Raw genomic sequence first — 16589 nt, 5'->3', positions numbered from 1 at the left:
ATCACAAGCTATAAATATGAAATAAAACAGCATTGAGGGGAAAAAAGGTCAGTACTTACTTGAAGAACTGATCCACTCCCAGTTTTACTCCATTTCTAGTAAAACGCTGAGTAAAAGGTATAAGACTCTCCACATGGCAAGGAACAGAGCCTGGCTGTAAATAATATCCTGGAGTCTTCATGGGCATTGTAACTTTTGGAGCATCTGAGGAAAGAAAACATTCCCCAAAAAGTATACTAACAGCTTCCTGTATCTATCCTGTCTTTCCTTTTATTAAAGGGAAATTCAATTTCTGATAGATTTATAACAACATTAACTTGTCCATCATGATCTACAGACAGGACTTGGGGAGCAAAAAGGACAGAAAATACTTGTATGAGTTATAAAAACATACAAGATATCCATTTTAACTGATTCAGATATGACAAATGGACATTCAGTTCAAGTTAAAATCTCTTACCAGGAGTAATGCTAGAAAATGAGACACTTGAAACCCTCTGAAAAAGATAATCATCCTTGTCATAGCCTGTTATTTTGACAAAAAAAGCTTCATCTGGTGGAATGAAGTCAGAAATATTCCAGAGTCCATAGGGCTTTCTGTCAGGGTAGTATTTCACAGGCAAGGTCTTGAGGAGTTCCCCTGTAATGCTCAGCAGTTCCAGTCGGTCTACTCTGGCTGGCAGCAGGATCCCCGTGGTATTGAGCAGCACAAAGGTAGGAATCCCTAGAAAAACAGAAACAGGCTATTTTAAGTGCTAAAGAAAATAAATAATTAAACCACAGAAGATTAAATTCCATCTGGATGGCTCACCAGCCCATGAATGCTGCATTCAGCTCCAGCCCTCAGTGACTGAGCAGGGAAAAGCTAAATTGTGCTAAGCTGTGCTCTGCTTATTAACTGTCATGGGACCCAGCTGGTCTGGGGGTTAAATTACTGATTTCAAGCAGGTGTTTCTGAAACAGCAGCTTCTTTATTAACTCCTCACCCTGCCCCAGGGCTAAAGGGCTTTTCTGAAGCTCCAAAAGTAACAGAAATGGCCCTGTGATGTCGAGGCATTTCAGAGCTAAAAATATCTGGATTTGTGTGACTTTAAAAAAAACAAGTTAACACAAAAAAATGACACAGTCTGGTAAAACAGGAACTTTGGCTGCTCTCACAGATCCAAGGCCCCTGAGAACCAACCAGCAGCACCCCCAGAGTTATCACAAAGCTCATCAGAGAGCTGTACTTGATTCGGGGGCCAGGAAATTCTTTAGGATGGAGTAAAGTGGAAGCAAACCTTGCACTGGTCTGCTGGATGTCTTTTTGAAGTCCAGTGTTGGCTTCCTGGAGAAGCCAGCTCGGAAGTCGATGGTGCTGAGCCCTGTGATCCGGACAGAGTGCCTCCCACTGCTTGAGGTCTGCAAAAGCACAGGGAAACACCTTGGAATTAGCATTTCAGGAACTGCACAGCTCCTGAGCCATCCACTGAGCATTCCTTAAAAACAAGACAGAAAGGAGGTGTGTCTGAAGTTGTAAGTAAAAGCCACCTTTAACAAAGCCTTGCTTTCAGATCCTGGGCCCTACAATTGTGGGGTCAGCAAAAAGAGCCAGTTTTGTCTTGGGAATAAATCACAAAGAACACGAGATCAACAACTACTGTGAATCAGCATCTGACTATTACAAAGCCTACTAGGAAAGTGTAAATGATTTAGAACAGCACAGAAAACCCAGTGTATTAAAGGTGTTTCTCTTCCCCAGCCAGGAGCTCAGCTGGAAAGCAGGGGATGCACAGTTACCTCTCACTCTGGTCTCCACCTCGTCATCCTGGGTGAATCAGCAAAAACCAAATCACCAACGACCCCCAGCCCTCCACCCACCCCTGAAAAGCCTGAGTTTTAGGTTGTTGGAGGGTACAGCTGCTTTGATGTGAGTCTTTTGTGTTAAAGAAGATAAATCAGAGTAATTGTCAGTTATTTTCTATGATTCTATGCAGAGAAAGAAAAGGAAAACTGCTCCTTGCCAAAGGTGTGCAGGAACCCACAGCTTTTCCTCCCCACCTGCTTTCCACATCCTCAGGTGTATGGAAGCTTCCACTGAGCTTTCCCTAGAGAGTAGTACCTGATCCATTCCCAAATATCCAATTCCTGGAGTTCAGTAACCCCCTTTGACACTGCTGCACGTGAATAGCAAATAAACAGTTGTTTCTTACAACCAACAGCCCAGGGACAGGCATTAGACACTGTGACAAATCAGTGTCTGTCTGATTAAAACAACTTATTTCCTTCTATTTGGTTACCCTTTCACCTCAGACAGAGCACCACTGAAGTGTTTTTATATAAACCAGCTGTTAACAATACAAAGAAATACTTAATTGTGCCAAACAACTCCTGGTATCAAGCGTTAACTGCCCGTTAAAATTTCATTAGACAAACTCTGTGATAAAGTTTTCTTTTTATAGCTCAGTGTAGAAGGAATTTATGGTGTGAATAAACTTCTCACAAAGCTTAGGTCTTCAGTCACAGCCTTAAAATCTTTGTGTAAATAAACCAAGCCAGTGACTGAAGAAGAGTAAACAATCCATAAAAAAAATACACTGGGAAATCATTTCTCTTTATGAATTACTCAAACTTTTGGATATTTGTGAATTTTAAGGCCAGAATAACCTTGTAAAATTTTACCATTTACTAATAACCATCTACTCATCTACCACTGTCATGCCCAGGAGCTGGGGGGCAAACACCAGGAATTAGTTTCATCCCAAAGGATTGCTTTCCAATTAGTATCTTCATCAAGTCTGTTTTCATTACCTGTAGTTTATGGACCACTAGTGTTTCCCCTCCCAGACTGGATGAGCACAACCAAAAGAGCAAACACTTATTTGTCACAGATGTTTTCTTGTCTTGCAAACAACACAAAAATCATTGCCCCCAGTGCAGGTATCTATAAAGAAATATATGGCCTGGCTGGCTCATCAAAGTTAAATTCAAGTATTTCTACTCCATATTCAAGACATTTTTCTTCTTTTCAATTTTTTTTAAGCCAAAATACATCAGTTTGTATGTTCTGTTCTCCCCAGAGCTGGAGACAGCATTATGCTGAGCTTAGGAAAACAAACCCAAAACCCAAGAAACTGCCAAGTCCTGTCTGCAGGAGCAGCTGCTGCCCTGGCTGGGGCTGATTGCTGACCCTAAAACCCCCAGCAAGGCCAGAGGTCAATGCTAAGGCACTGACTGTAGGGAAAGGTCTCTCAGTACCCAACATGCCTGATGTTACCAAGTCCAGCAGGACACCACTTCTTTGTTATTCTTAACAGCCCTTCAGGTTGTCTCTGTACCAGATTTTTCACCATTTCTGGTCATAGAATCCCAGAATGGTTTGGCTGGGAAGGGACTGTTAAAGCTCATCCAGTGCCACCCCCTGCTATGGGCAGGGACACCTTCCACCAGCCCAGGTTGCTCCAAGCCCCGTCCAACCTGGCCTTGGACACTTCCAGGGATCCAGGGGCAGCCAAAGCTTCTCTGGGCAACCTGTGCCAGGGCCTCCCCACCCTCACAGGGGAGAATTCCTTCCCAATATCCCATGTAACCCTGCCCTCTGGCAGTTTCACACCATTCCCCATTGTCCCCTAACTATCTCCCTGTATAAAAATCCCTCTCCCTGTGTTTTATAAGCCCCCAGTCTCAGACAGACGTTCAAACAATTCTCCCCAGAGCTGCTGAGCTCAACATGCTTTTGTAGCTCCAGTTGTGCAGTGGGATCAATAGCCTCCCACAGGGCTGGGTGGGAATTAATGATCCTTTTCAAACCACCCCTGTGCTCAGGGCAGGGACAATGCACAGCAGGCTCCATTCAGCACTGGCTGTAAAGGTACCTCACACGGGTGACTTCACCTCCAAAAATGACTATGTAGTTTTTAGAGTCATAGAACAGAGCATGATAAATAACACAGTAAATCATTACAAGCTATAGGACAGTAATTCAGGAGTTCTGCAGTAACTTTACCTTAATTGTCCATGTTCCAGGCTCTGGATCTTTGACATTTACTACCTTAGCAGAGTTGTGGATATTCAGCAATTCATTCAGCCCCGATCCCTTACTGAGCCGCTTGCCTAAAAAAAACAGGGAGCAAATACAGGACTGAGTAGGTACAGTATTGCCTAAAGAAAACAGAGTAAATACAAGATTGTTGGGCTGTACAAATGTATTTGTGATACTTGGCTTACTCACTACTTAGCAGTCAATGACATTGGTACCAGTCTAACTGCCCTGGGGTTCTTTGCCAGAATGCTAAAAATGCTCCTTTACAGATGAGTGGTTCAGGCACTGGTTCTTCACAGAGGCACTTTGCTCCCCCAAGGCTGATTCTGGGGTACCAACAGCACTGAAACCCTTTCACAGCACTAAAGGGAAAGGTGAAGTGGAGAATGGGTTTGTCCCAGTGCCCATTTCTAAGACTTTATGAGACGTGCCCTGACTAACGTGGGTGAAACACTGTGGATTGAGATGAGTGGAGCTGAACCATGAGATAGGAAAAGGGGGGGGGGGTCACAGCCTCAGCTAAGCCTGACAGGTGCACCCAGGACTGTGTGTTGTCATGGTCTGAAGAGAGACACTGAGCAAACCTCTTTTCTCTAAACACAGAAGAACTCCTCAGTGTAGCACTGACCAGGGAACACATCCTGGGCATAAAATATTTCCAGGATGCTAAAACTTAAGCTATATCCTCAGGCAAAAGTCATGCAGAGAACACAAAGTATGATCTGAATTTATTTCTGGAGTGCTGTTCCAGGTTCCCAAGGGATCAACATAACAACGAGCAACAGATTTGTTCAGAAGATCTTCAGTGACAAATTAGCTCCCAGTCTCTCATTGCTCAGCTGGAGATGGGTTTGATTCTGAATGCTGTTGTAGTTCAAAGAATGCAGGCCTTGGTTTGCCTTTCCCCAATAAACCAAACCATCACCTATAACCCCGAAATGATGGCTCAGTGAATACATAAAGAGATGAAACACAAATGTGTCCATGAACTTGGAATACAAGGACAAATGGTAAGAAAGAAGATGGAGATGAGACAAAGTGAACAGAATAGGGAAGTTTTCCAGTTTCCTCCCAGCCAAAAAAATATTGGGAATATTGGGAAAAATTAAAATGTCAGAAGTGCTTCTTCTGACATTTTTGCTGTCACAAAAGGAGGCATAAACTGCTTCACCTAAAGGATCATGGATCTCGATTGCTGGTGAAGGACCACTCAAGGACACTGTGACCTCTTTCAGACTGGGATCAAAAGGGATCTGCCAAGTATTTACAGCCATGGACAAATGATCTGTAGACAAGAGGTGCACTTTGGAGGCTTGAACTGCTTCTTCAACCCATTTTAACACCTAGAAGAGAAAGTAACAGTTGTTATTATACTGTCAAAAGCATTTGCTGCTGAAATACTGTCTTTGCTGTCTTGTAGAGATTCCATGTTAATTCATTTTTAAAAATATTAACACTTGTAGGAAATGCCATTTTAATAGCAGATACTACCAAAGCCATGCTCAGTGTGAGGCTTAAAGGAGCACACAAGCAGACCTGGCTACATCTCCACACAACAGCCACAGGTACACTTTAAGAAGGAATTAGGGATGCAAATCTCTGGATATTTCTGGTCATCAACTTTTAGCTGCATGAAGCAAGAAGGAAATCTCCCTCATCCAGATGTACTGAGCAATTGCCATCTGTGGACTCCTGTGGTTCTTTCTCCCCTCAGACACATCACACCAATCACTGTCAGGCACAGCCCAGAGCTGGGACTGGAGGGGAGCAAGGTTTGGAAGGTTTTGTCCTGCAGCAGGGAGGGAAGTTCAGTTGGGAAGGGGAGGGAAGGGTGATCCTACTTGTCTTTACTTCCCACTGCCCGAATGAGGAATTCAATACCTACTGCCATTGGCAACAAACTGATTTCCCTTCAGACAGTTTGTTTTGCCCTCAGCAGTGACTGGTGATTCCCTGTCCTTATCTGGAGCCAGAAGGTTCCTCACCCCGCTGCTCCCATGTTCTGCCCTGCCCAGGGGTTGGGGAGGTGGACAATGAGCCCACCACAGGAGCTGCAGGGGTGTGTTTGAGTGCCATGGGAGCAGTCCTGGGTCTGTATAACACTGTGCCCATGGCTCACAGTGCTGCTGAACCCTGATTTTAGGTTACAGTTGACCAGGATTGCATTACACCACCTTTTAAAGGAGCTCTGGATTATGTCAGCTCAAGACTTGGAACCCAAGAATAAACTAAGCATCCACCAGCAGTGTAGGGCTCCAGAGCAAGCCTTTAGCTCAAGGACCTGATTCAACACACCAGCCCAAAAGAGCCTCGTTCCCTTGGCTTATTGGGCATAATTTGCCTGGTTTTTTTCCCTTAAATTATGGGTTATACCATAGGTTTGTGTGCAAGATAACTTTGTGATAGAAATGAGATTCCAGCCTGCTTTAAATAAAAGTGCACTTTTCTTACATGTTACTCTATGAATGCCCAGCAGCCTTTGTGCAAACATGAAAGAAGTTTCAATAAGTGAAGGGCATCACTGAAAACACATTTGAGTGTGGGGGCAGGTTTTCATCAATTATTACTCCTCCACTCTTAGTAACAGCTCACCAGAGACATGATGAATGCTCCCAGCACAAGATGAGGTAAAACAGCATTGACCAAGTGTCCCTTCCACAAGGGTCTGTGTAAGAGAGGGGCTTGGGCATGTTTTCAAAAGAACATACCCAAAAAATCAGTCAGATTCACTACACTGCTCCAGACCCCTGAAGGAACGTGGCCCAAGAGAGAAACAGGGTTTGTGCAAGAGCTGGTGACACCTCTGAGGCAGCAACTCTGCTTTGGACAAGCCTGGAACAGGAATCAAAGAGCTTCAAAAAGATCTAACTCATTTCAGTTTTACCTTTAGAAATCATACATCTGGGTCCAAAAATGCTTCCAAAAGAAACTTCACTGTTCTCCTCACATATATTGAGATGAGTACGACACCTTTTTGTACTTGGTAGATGGGAAGGTTTCCACTGAATTCCAGGTAAGTTTTTAAATGTATTGTAAAATTTAATGAACCCGTATGAACTTCAGTTTCTGAGAGTTTTTTCAAGATCAAAACTGAAAATGGGAGGCAACAGAAAGGCCCAGCTGTCTGAAGTCTGGCAGCAACTTGCTTTTATAGCGAAATCTTTCTCCAAAGTTCAATAGGCAGTTCTGGGAGATCCATTTCCCAACCATCATTCCAAAGAGGTTTGCAACACTGCTGTAACACTGCTTTGGAAGTAGGTTTTTTCCCCTTTGGGATCCTTGCAGAAAGCCCCCAAAACAACAGCAGTTTTTGTTGTTTTGCCAAAATGTGACTTGAGGATTATTAGAGGGGGAAGGGCAAATGCAGCAATAATTTATAACGTTTCTCCAGAGAATTTGCTCTTGCAACCTGCCCTGCTGTCAGGTCATTCCTTGGAATGCATGCTGAAACCTGGAAAATCTATGGAGCATGGTCTCTATTCCCATTTGTTTATTCTGGGACTCAAGAATATTTCTCAAGCAGTCAAAGCAACAGCATCTCCAGTTAACTGTTTCATTGCTTGAGTAAATGTAGGTTCGTACTCACACCCAAAAATTATCCATTCTAATAATGCTTTTAAATGCACCTCAAAGAGTAGGACTGAGAAAAGCATGTGAAAATTATATTATGAAAACAAAACATATCTATAACTACAACATGTTTAAAAAAACATGCAGCTGAAAAGTTTCAGTGTTGAACCTCAAGCTCTTCCGAGGAACCAAAGAACTGAGCCTGCTCTCAGCTGCCTTTGACAGCCCCTCTGCAGTTGCATTAGGACAGTCTTTGTGTACATGAGCACAGCTTCTTTTTCCAGAGCCTCCCAGCTCCATAGGAAACCAAGGAAGTCCAGCTGGAAGTGTTTGTTTATCTCTTCCTTGGCTGGCATTCCCTGTACAAAATGTATCCTCAGAGAAAAAAAGCATTCAGCTGTCTCTCCCATTAAACCATTCCTCCTTTTTGCCACGAAAAAGGATAATGCCTGTTTGGGATGGAGGGAGAAGAGAAAGCAAAAACCCTTCCTCCTAAGCTGTAATGTTGAGCTTTTGACTTTGTGCCCTTCATTTTACTCTTGAAGAACAGTGGAGGGGCCTTTTACATTTTTAAACCTTCTGTAACCCATCTTGCCTTCAGTCCCCTCCCACCCTCCTCTTACTCACATAATCACTGTTATTCACAGGCTTCTCACCCAAACTCCAGACTCTTTTTTTCCCATCTAGTCTCATCCACCTTTCAAATCACTCAACAACACCCTCTTCTTCCACCAAAGTCAGTGCCATGGCTCCCGACTCCTCCACAGGATTTCTACTCACACTAAAAATCAGGAAGAAAGCTTTACTTTTAAGCAGCCTAAGGAAAATTTTTCCTTCTTACAAGAAGAAAATAAAGTAAGAAAAACCAAGTGTTTCTACACAAAAAGAAATGGAATAAGACCACTCACTAGCTCAGTCCCTGGGACACCCCAGCTCTATCCACACTGGTCAGTCCAGTTCAGAAGACACAGCAATGACTCAGTTTTACCACAAACAGTCAAAATGACCTGGAGACACGACCTGAACCACCAGTGCCTAATAAACCTCCTAATAAACCTATTTTTGCACTGCAGCAGAACCCTCTGCAGGCATTTCCTTACAGCACTCATCGTGAGGGGAATAAGTAAGTGTGAGGTCAGATAACTTCAAGTCAGAATTAGTACCATGGTTATGAAAATACAGGATCTGCTCTTAACAGGAGAATTTAACCCTTGTTTGATGGGCATTCTCCGTGCATTTTAATTCTGAGCAATTGCTGCAAATTAAGCCCTGAGCCTACAAAAGCAGCCAAGGAAAGCTCACCCTAAAGAAACACCTCTCCAGTGCTTTGAAAAAAAAAGCATAACAACCTTTCTAAGACATTGGGGACAAAATGAGAATGCTACCACTCCTTTGTATGGAGGAGATCTAGAATTTTAGATAACGAAATCAAAATTGTGCTTTGGACCTTAAGATTATTCTTATTAATTGAATGCATAGAAACCATGGCAAATTTGTCAAAATATGCCCTTCCTCACAGACTCTTAGATGAGCTGCATTCATCAGATAAGTGGAGATACTTATGTATTTCATGCTTTGCTGGGCTGAACCCAACCAACAAAAATTTTGCCCAAGTCAGTTGTAGTATTTGAAATCAGAACATGTTTCTCAGAAGTAAAAAAGGCACTAAATTTTCTTATCCTGCTCAGTGCACGAGCATTGGATGTGTATCAAGTTTTGTTTTGCTACGTTTCCTTGTAGCTTTGAATGTTGCTTCATTCTCCACTTAATGCTCAAAGGGCGAGCAGGCAGTAATGGTTTGAAACTTTATACACTAAAAATAGCTTTGTTTGGGTTCTTTGGGGGTAGAACAACCAAGACTGTTTGAACAAAACAAGGCATTGGTTTGGCAGGGGGTTCCCTCAGTGACTGTGGAGCTGTTCCTTCTCCACACTCCAGCATTAGCTCTCTCTAGGCCCCCAACGGGGAGTGTGTTCAGCATTTATAAACTGCATTCTTTACACATCACCAGCTACTCAGAGACAAAGCAGGGCAGGTTTTATTTCAGCTGAGTCCTGCCTGAAGGCTGCACCATAAACAGCAAGATCTCCTGTCCCTTTGCATCCACCCCCTGAAATCAGCACTTCTGATCCAGGACTGAAATCTGCAGGGAAGGTTTCCTGTGGGATCACAGCAATTGAGTCAACTCACTGTCACAGTCCCTTAGCCCAGACACAGCTTTATGTGAGGTCAGTGATCACTGAAATTATTTCAGAGGCTTTGGGGTTTGGTTTTAATGCAAATTGTTTGGCAGTTATTGTGGAAAACTTCTGAAAGTGATTTCGTGGGGATTTTCGTGGCAATCTCTTACACTGCTTAAGACAAGTGGCTTTTTCTGCTCACTTCTACTTCCCAAAAGCAGAAGAAAACAAAACCAAAACAATCAAACAAAAGCTTCATCCTAAAACTTTAGTCCCAGCAAAGAGCATTTCCCATGGGCAGTACAAGAGGATCATAGAATGGGTTGGGTTGGAAGGGGCTTTATAGACCATCCAGTTCCACCACAATCCCTCCTGTATAAAGGGATTCCATGGAGTGTCACAGAGGCAAGTTTTACTCCTCATACATAAATAATACCAAAATTCAGGTCAGGAACTGCACATTCCCAACAGCTGATTTCTTTTACCTCTGACTTCTAACCTATCTAAATCCTCTGGGAAGTTCCTCCTTTTGATCACCTTCACATCACTGCCAACAGCTTCTATCACTCCCAATAAGAACATCAGTTTTTCTAGGCAACAACAGTAGGAAACTGCAATTTATCTCCAACATCTGTCACTATCCAAATTCTAGGAAAGAAAGAAAAAGGAACAAACCAGGGTAAATTTTTGTTAAAACACCTCACCTAGTCGTTCCCTGCGGGGGGAATTCAAAGGGGAATGTTTACAACATTTATAAACAATTCCAGCTCTCCTGATAACTACCATGTGATTTCATCTCTCTCCAAATTGTTTTCTCATGCACTTTTGAAATTTCATTTCTGCCTAAGACCCACTGGAGTTTTCCAGGAAAAGAGTCATTCATGGCTGTGGGTCAGGAACCACAGCTACCAGCAGAGGTGGCAAAGTACTGCAACAATAACTTCAGTTAAAAGTTACCCGATGGAAACCTGAGAGTTCATAATGTGAGGAACATTCCAGGCTAATTAGCAATCCCTTGCTTGCTAACAAAATGCTCATTTAGAGCTGGTACTAAACTCTCATACTGATTAGAAAAGCCACTGGGCTTCTGGGAGCCCAGAACCAGTCCTTATTTTAAAGGCTTCTCCTCCTGGAAGCTTTGTGGCACAGGCAGAGGGAAGCTGGGGAGGTCCTGGTTAGATATGGCACTGCACACTTCCCTGACATCAGTAAAAGTCCCAGATCTGCATCCTGATAGAGCAAATGGAAAAAGAAGGAAGGGAGAGAAGTAGAAGAGAGTCCACATACCAAGACCAGGGCATTCAGAATTTCCCCTTCTGCTCCCTAACCCACGATCAGGTCATTTAAAGGCTTACAGGATAACCCCTGCTTTGTTTTCTCTGTACATTGCAGAGCTCAGGCAAAGTTACCTCATTCACTTGCTTTTTGTCCAAGTGGAAGACCTGACCAGAGCTGGTGGAGGCAATCTCTTCATAGACCTTGTAGCCAACGTGCTCCCTGTCATCACAGTCCCCAGTCAGCACAAACACCACCTGGGTGGAAAACAAAGAGTCAATCGTTTGGCACCTGGGGCACGTTGTAGAAAACATTGCAATGACAACAGAAGAATGTATTACTTGGGCTGGGCTTATTACTTTGCATAAAGGACAGCATCACTGCACTCAGGGCTGATGGAAAAGGCAATGAAGAAGAAAAGGAACAGATAAGAATCCCCTTACACTGATCCTCATCTCTCAGCCCTGTACGTCACACTATATTTATTTTACAGCAATATAAAAACATCCACATAAGTGGTAAACTGGCCAAGAATATATATACTGGTATCAGACTCAGCTGCACTGTTCAATTTACAATACTAAAAGGAATATCCCTTTCAGTTTGGGTTTTTGGTTTTGTTTTTCAACCAGATCAGGTAACTCTCTATTTGAAAAAAGAAAAAAAAAAGGTCCCTAGAATGCAGTGTTCTGTAAAAAGGCTTCACTGAGTCTCACACAGGAGAATTTTACCCTTTGTCACCGAGGAAAGAGGACATCAAATAACACAAACCAGCTCAGAATGCAAATCCTCTGTACCTGTGACTGTTTCTGCTGGATGAGCTGAAGCACCTCGTGGGTCAGTCTGTAATCCTTGGATCTGGCATCAGTAAAGACATAGATGAAGGAACCAGGCAGGGAAATTTCCAGAGCAATCTTTATTGCCCCAATGCTCATCTCTGGACAGTCTCCACCACCCTGGTCACAAGCAGAAGAAAAACAAAGCATTTTTTTAAGAAAAAAGAAACATGCCAAATCCGTTACTTTTTGGGGACATTCAAGGCAGATATTTCCTTAACTTGTAAACGTTCATTCCCTTTTTTCACCCTAAGGATTCTGTGGTTGCTGCAGGGTGCTGTCACAGACAATTCCAAAGGGAAGAGAAATATAAAACGGATTTCTTTTATTTTTAACCCCGACCCACCTTCACACACATGTATATACAATCTCCACGTGCTGGGAAGGAAGAGGAGAAAAGGTAATGCAGTTGCTGCCCTGAATTTTAATTCTTGAGATGCCATCAAAAATTATGTTTTGATGTTAAACATTCACACAGACACACAAACCAGAATAAAAACCTGCCCCTCATACCAGAGAATTTTGGTTGTCCTCAGTGAAATGTTCATGTTGGTAACAAGTTTAATCTATCAGTATTCTTAATCCCATTTCAAAACAGGAATATCAATAAATTCCTCATCTCTGTTAAACAATAAGCACTTTACCACTGTTCTTTCTAGAAGTCATATAAGAACCATCACTCTTTTTATGTCAGTCCTTCCTGCACCTGGCCTCACTTTTATGGGAAAAGCAAGTGGCAGATTCCAGACAACCTGAAATTCAAGGGAGAATTTCCTTTTGTTCCTATGATGTAGAAGAGCATTTTCAAAAGGCAGCTGGGTGGAACTACATCTCATCATCATCATTATCATGGAATGGTTTGGGTTGGAAAGGACATTAAAGCCCATCCAGTGCCACCCCCTGCCATGGGCAGGGACACCTTCCACTAGCCCAGGTTGCTCCAAGCCCCGTCCAACCTGGCCTTGGACACTTCCAGGGATCCAGGGGCAGCCACAGCTTCTCTGGGCAACCTGTGCCAGGGCCTCACCACCCTCCCAGGGAAGGATTCCTTCCTACCATCTAACCTGCTGTATTGCCTTTATTTTTAAACAAACAGGAAAATTTTCCATTCAATATTTCCTGCCTTTCTCTCCAAATTAAATATGGTTCCAATTACCCTGTGAAGCTTTCTGGAAAGCCAGAGGTGAGGAAAGCCCAGCAAACCTCCTTTTCCCTTCAGTTTGGACAGGCACACCCAAATGGAGGTTGGCAGCTGAGCTCATCTGTACTATCCCCCCATTAAATACCTATTTTCTGAAATGGCATTGTAAACACCCACAAATGGGTAAACCTGGGATCTGAATAAAGAAGCAATACCAGCAGCCTTACAGAATACTCTTTTATTCCTGAAGTTGTCATTTTTGCACTGAGCAAAGCTCCAATCAGGCCTTTTCCCAGCTGCTGACACGAGTGCATTGGCAGCTGTATCCCAGGGCCACAGAGCACTCCAGCTGTGGGAATATACTTTAAAAGATTGTCATACAGACAAGATTTCAGTACAGGGCTCATGCAAATTAGTATCCATTGTTAAAATTTAGTGCTGGAGTACACAATAAATCTGCTTAACTCTTAAAGAAATAGAGACACCAAGGAGCCACTGCTGCCCAGGTCCAAGTCCTTGTCATGCTGTTCATAAGAATGATTCCCAGTTAAATCCAGGTCAAACACAGGTAAGGCAGGATCAGGTTCTTCACCAGCCCTCATTTAGCTGAATGAGCACATCTTGGAAGTAATTATGAACCATGCAATCAATCAGCATTAAAGAAAGAAACCTCAAATTCGTTAGGCAGCAATTTTTAAACATCTCGCTTGGAAACAGAGTTTGAAATTCCCAAAAGCTTCATCTAAATCATGTACCTTTTAGAAACAGCTGCCTGTATTGCCCATAACTATTGAGAAAACAAAACATCTGGAAGGAGTTTTGAAGTTTAAACTTCCCCACGAAGGAGGAAAGCATAATAGCTATTGTTTTCTCTGAATTCAAACCTTCTGCCAACTTTGAATCTTCGAGCAATCTGCTCCTGCAGGGATTACACCCTGTGCCAGTGTCTGAGGGACAGCCTGTCTGGCACTGCTGACTCCAGCAAGGTTTTCCACAGGTCAGGAGTATTTTGCTTGATGAAAGACAAGACAATAGGAACATATTTTCTGCCAGTCAGGGTAATTCCATTCCAGTAGTTCCCTTTCTTTCCATCACCTGAGGGAATGGCTGGAGCTGTGTCAGGGCAGGGTCAGGTTGGATCTCAGGTTCTTTCCCCAGAGGGTGGTTGGGCACTGCCTAGGCTCCCCAGGGCAGTGGGCATAAATTAAGATGACCAGAGAACAGAGAGAGGACAGTTTGTGCAGGTAAAATGGTAGAGGTGAGTGAGCTACACCTTCAGGAATCCTTGTAGCAGGAATTTCAGCACGAGAGGAAAGATTAGCATAAGGAAGTGGAGTCTTTGCTAGAACCACAAAGAAGTTACTCACCTGAACATAAAGCTCCCTGAGTTCAAACTGAAATTTCTTGGGATCTGTGGTTATTGTCACTGGACCAATTTCTAAGATGAAAAAAATAAATTGAAAATATGAGGCAAACACAAAGTTATCAAAAGGCTCTGATATTAAAGAAATGAAACTAAAAGCATTAACAGAAAGGAATAGTTGAGAATGAGACCCCCAGCACTGAAACCCGTGATTTGAAATCTAGTAACTTTATATCATTCCAGTATGACCAACTTCTATGAGTCTTAAACATTTACAGGCACTTAAAGCCTTCTTGCTTTCACCTTTGGTTTTGACCAAATATTTCATTCCTTAGTAATCAGAAGGGAACAAAGGCCCCAAAACAAATGTGGCTGGACCAAGGAATAATGTATTTTTCCAGAAAGAGGCTCTTCAGCCTGGAGAAGAGAAGGCTTTGGGAAGACCTTACAGCAGCCTAAGTACCTAAAGGGGCTCCAGGAGAGCTGGAGGGGGACTGGGGACAGGACAAGGGGGAATGGCTTCCCACTGCCAGAGGGCAGGGTTAGATGGGATATTGGGAAGGAATCCTTCCCTGTCAGGTGGGGAGGCCCTGGCACAGGTTGCCCAGAGAAGCTGTGGCTGCCCCTGGATCCCTGGAAGTGTCCAAGGCCAGGCTGGACAGGGCTTGGAGCAACCTGGGCTAGTGGAAGGTGTCCCTGCCCATGGCAGGGGTGGGACTGGATGAGCTTTAAGGTCCCTTCCACCCAAAGCATTCCATGAGTCTGTGATTCTTGGTAAACATGAGGAGGCCTTTATGGACAGAACACACATACTGCCTTTGTAACTTTACCCATGGAAAAAAAAAGAAAGAAAAAAAAAAAAAGAAGAGGTGCCACATCTCTTCCCTGAAAAACTATATACCTCTGGCTGGAAAACCCTTGTGTGAGCCCAGTACCCAACCCCAGTGTACCTTGCAGGAGCTGGCAGAAAGAACCAAAGCAGAAACAACTCTATTTGTGACATTTTCCATGTCTTTGTCTATGGAGAAAAGGCAGGACATCAAACTGCAGTGGCCTGGGGTGTGTAAGCAACAGCAGCAGGTATGTGAGCACTTCCCAGTCCCACTGAGTTGTCTGTCTGGCTCTCCAACAGCTCCCTTCCCAAGGTATCCAATGTGACTGCAGCCAGCTGGATTCCTGTGGCTGTGATTTCCTGCCTGTGCACCTTAATGTGCCTTGGCACTGGTGCCCTGCATTCCTGCCCAGGGCCAGCACTGGCCCCCACCCAGCTCAACAGGGTCTGGGTGCTGTGCCAGAAATAAATAAATATACACACACACACACAAGTGAATAGATTTGTGCCAGCTGAGTGCCCAAACCACTCAAAGGGATCAGCTGAGTCCCTGCAGACCAAATGGGGCACAATTGTGCTGTCAGGGGAAAAGCAAAGCAGGAAAGTGCAGCGGAGCCAATTCAATGCAGCTGCAGCTCACAGGGAAGTGCTGCCTCAGCAGACCTCACAGCGCTTTCCAAGCTCTATAAAAGTTAATGTGCACTTATCTTCTATATAATCTACACATTTTTCTGCTTTAAACAGGCCAAAGTTTTATTTCACTGCAGTTTCAGCAACAGCCATCACTAAGGTCTACTCTAACACACCCCTGTTTGCTGGGGGGGCTCTATTTACGAGTGCCTTTTGCTAAGTGTAGGGTTTCATTTGTTTGAAAGGCACCCAAGAGATCACACAAAACCTTTCCTAGAACATTAAACTATCTTAGGGAGATTTTTTTTGTATGGCTGTGAGTCAATTTATCTGTGCATGTCATGTACTAAAATACTACACTATGATCAAAAGAGCTGCTCTAAGGACTCACTGTTCCTTCTCACACCTCATCCCACTCCTCCCATTCCACCTGACACCACTGTCCTTCAGGTGTCCTTTGAAGCCAGCACCTGTAATAAAGCTCCCTCCAAATTGTTTTGCTTCAAATCTCTCCCCTGACAACCCCTGTTGTAAAGCACATCACTGCCTGGGGTTTATCCATACAGCCCCGCTGGCTCCATTACTCCCAGCAGTTGAGGGATTAGGTTTTTCAATCTAAAGCAGTAAATCCTTTGGAAAGGCCTTTTTCCCCTATAAAATAAAGATCTGAAAAGCAACAGTACTGCAGCTAAGCCAAAGCAGCCCCTCAGGTAGGCTGGGCTGCGAGCTTGGCCTCGTTCC

At 43.6% G+C, this 16589-nt stretch overlaps 1 protein-coding gene across 1 annotated transcript in view; it reads right to left on the bottom strand.

Annotated features, from left to right (window-relative positions):
* HMCN1 (hemicentin 1) overlaps positions 1 to 16589 on the bottom strand; it is a 160126-nt gene that overhangs the window by 120288 nt on the left and 23249 nt on the right. Inside the window, 8 exon segments of the mRNA XM_027665321.1 lie at positions 60 to 204; positions 461 to 724; positions 1281 to 1401; positions 3986 to 4092; positions 5193 to 5364; positions 11181 to 11303; positions 11844 to 12002; positions 14391 to 14461. Coding sequence (XP_027521122.1) covers positions 60 to 204; positions 461 to 724; positions 1281 to 1401; positions 3986 to 4092; positions 5193 to 5364; positions 11181 to 11303; positions 11844 to 12002; positions 14391 to 14461 — 1162 coding nt within the window.

Source organism: Corapipo altera, unplaced genomic scaffold (genome assembly GCF_003945725.1).
Source record: "Corapipo altera isolate COAL_440 unplaced genomic scaffold, ASM394572v1 316, whole genome shotgun sequence".
NCBI classification, from domain to species: domain Eukaryota; kingdom Metazoa; phylum Chordata; class Aves; order Passeriformes; family Pipridae; genus Corapipo; species Corapipo altera.
The sequence above is the reverse complement of the archived record's forward strand: the minus strand, read 5'-3'. Positions and strand labels throughout refer to the sequence as shown.